At 43.0% G+C, this 7,867-nt stretch overlaps 1 protein-coding gene across 1 annotated transcript; it reads left to right on the top strand.

Annotated features, from left to right (window-relative positions):
• Positions 1–1,655: 1,655 nt before the first annotated feature.
• Positions 1,656–3,795, top strand: LOC110506489 (ras association domain-containing protein 10). Its single transcript, XM_021586133.3, has one exon. The coding sequence runs from the start codon at positions 1,945–1,947 to the stop codon at positions 3,337–3,339; it is 1,395 nt and encodes a 464-aa protein (XP_021441808.3). The 5' UTR covers positions 1,656–1,944; the 3' UTR covers positions 3,340–3,795.
• Positions 3,796–7,867: the final 4,072 nt, after the last annotated feature.

The following is a 7,867-nucleotide window of genomic DNA, read 5'->3' as shown; positions in this document are numbered from 1 at the left end:
CTATTGCTCTCTCATTCACTCACTCGCACATCGATTATACCTTGTAATGGTTTTACGTTGTAATGACTGTGACATCAGTAGTTTTGTGTGCTTAAATAATCAGAGACAGAACAACTCGCCCGTCTACAGAATGCCCTCTCCCTATCCTCTCTCTCCACTGACACTGTCCACATAATATCTAACAGATGTGTGTCTGTCTGTCTGGCTCATGTGTGTGAGAGGATCTGATTATGGAGACATGTTTAAATCCATGCACAGTGCACCAGTGTAATCTTCCCAGGGGTCAGAGCCCTGACAGATTTGGACTACTACACTTCCTGTTTCCAGGGAGGCTTTTACGCAGCTGTATCTGAGTACAAGAGGAATAATACTGGACACTCATAATGGGTGTGAAATGTGTAGCTGTGTAGCTGTCCTCACTTGACAGGTACCAGCAGGGGGACAGAATGTCTCTCTAATTCCAGATAAATCCTTGAGCTCAAGTTTAGAACGCTGCCTTCTGAATGAACCAGGAAGTGATCATCTCATTCGGCACAGACGTCATTTCAACGTCTAGTTTTGGTTTACATTTGGTTGAGTCGTCATCTAATAAGAATTCAACGTAAAATCAACAAAGAATGTCACCATGTCATTAGATTTAGGTGGAAAAAAGATGACATTCCCTTATGTTTCCCACGTTGGTTCAACATCATCACAACTAATTGTTTTTGTTGAAATGACGTGGAAACAACATTGATTCAACCTGGCAATGTACTGTGGAACCACGAAGCTGGCTCAATACAATTGTTTTTATTTTACCATCTGTTTGTTTGTCAGTCAAGTGACATATGTGTGTCACCCAGAGAAGATGCAAGGTGCAATCTATTAGGCTACAGCCTCCTATGCAGATGTGTGTAAATTAGTCTTATTTTGTACACTGCATGCTAATGTCTTTGGTTTAAAAAAGTATAGATGCTCAGCAGTAAGATAACATCTTCTGATTTAGGGATGTCAGTACCTTAATTCACTCCTCCCATTGTCACTATTTGAAGTGTTGCACAACCCCCAGGACTGTGCATTTCTGTTGGCATCATCCAAGGCACCACATGATGTAATATGATGTTTACCTGAGTGGTGAAATGAAAAATGAATAGGCCTACACATTGGGTCTCATTCATAAACATTTACTACAGTAAATTATTATAAATTAATATTAGTAATAATAATACACGTGCATTTATACAATTATAATTCTAAGTATTTTTCGAATTTTACATATCAGTACTGTTATTGATGTGGTAGTTATTGTTATCATTATTAGTTGTAGTATTAGTCGTTTGTTGTTGTTATTCATGGATAATAGTGTTGTTATTGTTATTGGGGTGGTAGGTAGCCTAGTGGTTATACCGTTGGGCCATTAACCGAAAGGTTGCTAGATCGAATGCCAGAGCTGACAAGGTAAAAATCTGTCGTTCTGCCCCTGAACAAGGCACTGTTCCGAGGCCGTCATTATAAATAAGAATTTGTTCTTAACTGACTTGCTTAGTTAAATACACATTGTTATCACGTTTTATCAAAATACGCAATCAGGTCCCCTGGAGAGTAACAAACTGTATGGGCGGTGTTACTTGTTGAGTTTTGAAACTGTACAGTTGTCATGTGATCAAATCAGAGCGAGTCTCCGGTTGTAAGCACAGCGCTCAAAGAGCGCAGTTGAGTGTGCTTACTTGGACACAGAGCAAACAGCGACAGCAAGGACTTCCCATACGCTACCAACTACTTGAGGGAACGCGTAAAATGAACAATTTATCTCAGAATGTTGGATGTTGCTTTTTATTCTAACGTATGCGGATGTACAATTAATTTAGCACTTAAATGACAAAACTATTTTCCAATCCGTTTCCATCCTCAAAAAACGTAATTTGAATAGTTATCTAAAAGGGGGAAAAGGTTTAGTTTTAGTTTATGATGGAGTCCAAGGAAAGTAAGATATCTGTATGGGTTTGCCGAGAGGAGAAGCTTGTCTCCGGACTGTCAAAGCGCACCACCTGTGCAGATGTGGTCAATGTGCTCCTAGAGGATCAAAACTTGCAACAATGTGTCTCTGTAGCCATGCTCTCGGGATCACCCCAGTCCTATTGCATCGTAGAAAAATGGAGAGGATCTGAGAGAATTTTGCCCAATAAAACGAAGATCCTTAGACTTTGGGGCGCGTGGGGAGAGGAACAGGAGAACGTGCGGTTTGTGTTGGTTAAAAATGAGGCTTCTTTGGCTAACCATGGACCCCGGAGCGCAGAGGCCCGTGTGGTGCTCAGCAAGGAGAGCCCGTGCATTTACAAGGGGACAGCAAGAGCCACCATGGGCTTCTCACCCGAGAAACAACGTCGGATTGTTAGGAAAGCTTTCAGAAAGTTGGATAAAATAAATAAAAAGAAGGCGCAAACCGTGTCCAAGGATGCGCCCACTGGGGAGAAAATGGAAACTTTGGTTCACCTGGTCATATCCCATGACCACACAATCCGCCAACAGATCCAGAGAATTAAAGAACTGGACAGAGAGATAGAAATGTATGAAGCTAAAGTTCATTTTGACAGGATGAAAATGCATGGGATTAATTACGTGCAGGACACATACTTAGTGGGTGCGCATTCTGAAGGGCTCTCCAAGCAGGAGGGTGAGAAGCCGTGCTCGGCGGAGGCTGTTGCCCAGTTTGAGGAGTATGCCCAACGGTGTGAGGAGGTGATTAGACTTCAGGATGAATTGGCTGAGCACGAAGCGCTCCTGGACAGCATTACTGTGGAGATCCAAGAGGAACTGAATCAGAGGTGGATGAAGCGAAGGCAAGAGGAGCTGTCAAGTAAAGAGGTGAAACCCAGCGCGGTAGAGACCGCTATGTGGGTATCAACAGCCCATGCGACACACACAGACACTTTAGCCCTCGAGGCTGATACATCATTCGATAACGATTTGCTTCTGGAGGAGGAGAGGATCAAAACGCAGCTGGATACTAGTTTATACATTGGACTGCGCTTGAACACGGATTTGGAGGCTATTAGGAATGATTTGAATGTAACCCAGGATATTTGGGGGGCGAAAGAAAAGGAGATACGGGATTTGCTGGAGAAAGTGAACTCGTTGTATATAGAGGATGACGAGACACCAAGCGAGGACAATGACTGCAACTCTGTGGTTACTGAGGCAGCAATGATGCGTCCCCTGGAGACGAAAAGCGAGTGGGTGGAGCAAGCCAGGGGGCTTTCAAAGACATGCAATGCCAACGATGACGACTCAGACACTGGCCTGAGCTCCATGCACAGTCAGGACTCGGATAACCCACCTGTGTGCGAGTCATTGGTATAAATTGCCAGGATGCTTCAAATTCTATTGACAATTATGGGACATAATTACTGTATGTCAAACAACTCAGGGATCTGACATAGAGTATATCCCCACAAAAAAAATACAATGTATTAAAAAATGTCCCAAAATGTATTGACTAATATGTAGTTTACAGAGTCAAAATACTTGATCACTTATATATACGCACTTATAGCTATTCACATATTTTGCTGCCTTTTCTCTATAAAAAAAACCTGTGCCCGGATAAGACAACTCAGTGTTATTGGTCAGATTATTATTGGTTAATTAAGGAATGGAAGTCTTTGTGTTTGCAAGACTAAACAGACTTAAAATAGACCATGCTAAATGTAACACTGCACAAGTGCTAATTCTGGTTGGAATGTGATTTTGTGGACACACTGATGAGTCTTAAATATGAAGGGTGTATGACATACTAAAATAAACATAATTTACAAAGCTTATGTGCAATTGCTTCATTGAAATGTGCAGAAAATGACTTTGCCTTGCTTAATCAATACTAAGTCTGCAAATTGTATGCATCAGGAAAGAGTTTGGGAAGAGTGAAAAGTATAGGATGTATGTGTGTGTGTGTGTGTGTGTGTGTGTGTGTGTGTGTGTGTTCATGCCCTTGCTTGCATGTGTGCTTGAGAGAGACGGTGGGTAGGGTAAGGGGTGGCATGCAGCGTTACGCAATGGGATGAAAACTCCAAGCAGATGCTGGGCTCACACAGAGTAAACCAGAGCCTGTACAGTACATAACGGATCAGGGATACATACAGGACGTTTGTGCCCCAGTGTGAGTGAGAAAGGCCAGGGAAGGCATGAAGGATTTGGGCTCATATCCATGGGCGTCAGGCGATTCCAGGGGTGAAAACTTCCTCTGACATAAACCACACAGGGAGAAGCAGCAAAGATGCCTTTGACAGAGAGACACAGTAGTATGGCATTACATTGCATTTCCCCACAATAGCGAGTGTGAGGCTTGCTGTCTGGCCCAGGTGGGGTATCGCATGATGCTACTGTATTTCACTGTTGACTGGTCTTCAGTCAGGCTTCAGATCCAGTCCCTCTTAGCCAGGGTCTCATAAGAGGATCACCCCCCCCCCCCCCTCTACTGTACCCCTGCTATAGTGTACTCTTAACACATCCCTGAACACTAGATCAAACCAGCATCAGCTGTAATCAGAGGCTGGGCGTTGTCTGTTGAGCAGTGTGAGGATTGTAGCTATAAAACCAGAGCTGCAGATGCATTCAGACTGTCACAAATAACATCATCAGGTTTGTTTGTGAAGCTAATGTCAGAGCATTACCTCTGGCTCTACTTCACATTCACCACTGTAGCAACATAGTTTATTTATGCGGAACACTTAACAGATATTAACATTTTAATCATTCAGATAATATTGTTATTACATATGTATAATCTACAGAATTTCATAACAGGGTGTAATATGCTCCAATGGCCCAAATAGTATCTGTCTTTCTATCACAGCCAGTAAACATCTGGACTAAAGTATTACCTCACCTCGGGTTGGGCAGGGTAATCATGGATTAAAGCAACATACTGTACGTTTGGCCAATAGCCTTTCCAGATGACAAAATTATAAAAGATTATAATAAGGCTGGATTATAATGTGGGTCGAAGACCAGTCATAATGAAAACCTCCAGTCTCAATGGTAGGGTTACTTTACTCTATAACCATGCTATTTCAGAAATGATTTTAGAATTCCAATCACTCTCAATTATATTAAATCTGTTCAGAAATTGATATTAGCATGCCAGCAGCACACCACTGAATGAACTAGTATGTGATCTGAATGCATTAGTGGATGCACTCAGAGGTCACAACAGATAGAGAATGCTAATCCCTTTTTAATGTCAGTCCAGAAACACTTGCTAGAGTTTATGGGAACCTCTCGTACCCTCCTCAGTAATAAAGTCAAGGATCTGTGACGCACCAGAGAGGAGGAATGCTGTAAAACTCCCTTCCTGGCTTTGCAGGCTCAGGAACACATAGTGTATGTCTTCCACTGAAATACACTATAGGGGCTAGGTTAGATTTTTACTCACACAAGAATGGCCACCCAACTAGTATGACATTTTACTGTTGTTGTAACTTATGTCACTATTTTCATGAGGCTCTCTTCACACACACACACATACACAGACACACACACACACACACACACGAAGTATACATGATAATTTTTATATGAATTCTACAAGCCCTTCAAAGGAGTGTGGGAAAGTGAGTAACACGGTGGTGACTGAGCTGTAGCTTTGGGGAGGAGGTGTATTTAGAAGGAGGTTCTCAGGGGGCTCCTTCATCTCTCCAACAGCAAACAGGACGCAATTACTGCCATGTCTTTGATCCTTCATCAATCTCTTCCACTCCCCTGCACCGAGCACTGAGCCCCCACCCCCTCTAATGAAGCCCTGCCCCACTGACTCCCTGCAACTCCTTCCCCTGTCCTGAACGAGGCAGGTATCTATCAATGGGTGATAATGACAGGTACTCTAACTCCACCCCTCCCATAAATACTTCATTACTGCAGTGTGAGGAGAGGACAGGGCTATTATTGTTGACCCAGGTGGTCCAGGTTTCAGATAGTCTGAACCATAACCTTCTCTTTACACAGGGACAGAACCAGACCAGATAAAACACTTGATTTTCTCCCGCTTTATTACTTGCTCTCTCTCTCGCCCACACACACAGAGACAGAGACAGAGACAGAGCGAGAGAGAGAGAGAGAGAGAGAGAGATACCACACTATCAGAACTCCAATATTTGAAGGTTCAATGACTCCAGAGTAGATTAACCCAAAATAGGGCGCAGGTGTCAATCAAGTCATGGTCACGGGACACTGCCTTGCTCGGGGGGCTGTTTGTTTTGTTTTAAACAAGAGGGAGAAAAAAATTTCAGTGCCAAACTGACTTTCCAGACCAATGAGCAAGGCTCCAGCATGCTGACACTCACTACAATCATCCATTTCCCTGATTTGGCTGCTTTACAGTAGGATATAATATATATTTGGTACACAGAGCCATTGAACATTGTATACAGGAGCCATGACAACAACATACAAGCCAAGCACAGCATGCATGCAGCCACAAAAGCACCCGCATCCATAAGCATACACAGCATACTGAGCACACTAACTCAAAAGGAGAAACTACTTGGGGTGTTTCCACATTTTCTTTTGTTTCTAACATCCTGGAGTAGGAGTCCACTGTTGGCTTAAATATTGACCAGATTGACCAGGTTCGTATGACGCTCTGATTTTCCACCATATACAGTCGGCTACTTTGGTGGTTCCAGCAGTTTTCCTACAAAGACGGATTATAGCTAAACTAAACTCCTTACTGCATGGATTCCTAGATACCACACACACTGTAAACCAACCAGTGTTTAATATACACACTGTACCTGTATACAGTAGGTATCCAGTGTCATGTGTTGGATTTGAGACATAGCAGCAGTATACTTTACTGCCTCCATCCTGGAAGCCTGGCAGGAGGTTCTCTGTTTTACATGTTTGATTATGATTGGATAAAACAAAACCAGAGGACTAACAAATGGCTATTCAATATTTTCAATGTATCGTATAAATGCACAGAGATGCTATGAGAAAGTTCTGTAATTATTTTGGGATGTCTAATGAGAACCTCAAGGTTATAATGCAGACAAAGCCTATTATGGCACAATGCACTTCTTCCGTGGTCTCCAACTGCTCTTAAACACTAGTAAAACCAAATGCATGCTTTTCAACCGTTCGCTGCCCACACCCGCCCACCCGACTAGCATCACTACTCTAGACGGTTCTAACTTAGAATATGTGGACAACTACAAATACCTAGGTGTCTGGCTAGACTGTAAACTCTCCTTACAGACTCATATGAAACATCTCCTATCCAAAATAAAATCTAGAATCGGCTTCCTATTTTGTAACAAAGCCTCCTTTACTCACGCTGCCAAACATACCCTTGTAAAACTGACCATCCTAACGATCCTCGACTTCGGCGATGTCATTTACAAAATAGCTTCCAATACTCTTCTCAGCAAACTGGATGCAGTCTATCACAGTGCCATCCGTTTGTCACCAAATGCCCCATATACCACCCACCACTGCGACCTGTATGCTCTAGTCGGCTGGCCCTCGCTACATATTCGTCGCCAGACCCACTGGCTCCAGTTCATCTACAAGTTGATGCTAGGTAAAGCTCCGCCTTATCTCAGCTCACTGGTGACTATAACAACACCCACCCGTAGCATGCGCTCTTTCAGGTATATTTCACTGGCCATCCCCAAAGCAAACACGTCCTTTGGCCGCCTTTCCTTACAATTCTCTACTGCCAATGACTGGAACGAATTACAAAAATCGCTGAAGTTGGAGACATATTTCCCTCACTAACTTTAAACATCAGCTATCTGAGCAGCTAACCGATCGCTGCCGCTGTACATAGCCCATCAGTAAATAGCCCACCCAATCTACCTACCTCATCCCCATATTGTTTTTATTTACTTTT

Source organism: Oncorhynchus mykiss, chromosome 26, assembly GCF_057628025.1.
Source record: "Oncorhynchus mykiss isolate SJ-2025 chromosome 26, ASM5762802v1, whole genome shotgun sequence".
NCBI classification, from domain to species: domain Eukaryota; kingdom Metazoa; phylum Chordata; class Actinopteri; order Salmoniformes; family Salmonidae; genus Oncorhynchus; species Oncorhynchus mykiss.
Note: the sequence above shows the minus strand (reverse complement) of the source record. Positions and strands in the feature narration are given on the sequence as shown.

What these genes read in the sequence shown, in the direction of transcription:
- LOC110506489 (XM_021586133.3), top strand. Translation starts at nt 1,945, where the DNA reads ATGATGGAGTCCAAGGAAAGTAAGATATCTGTATGGGTTTGCCGAGAG.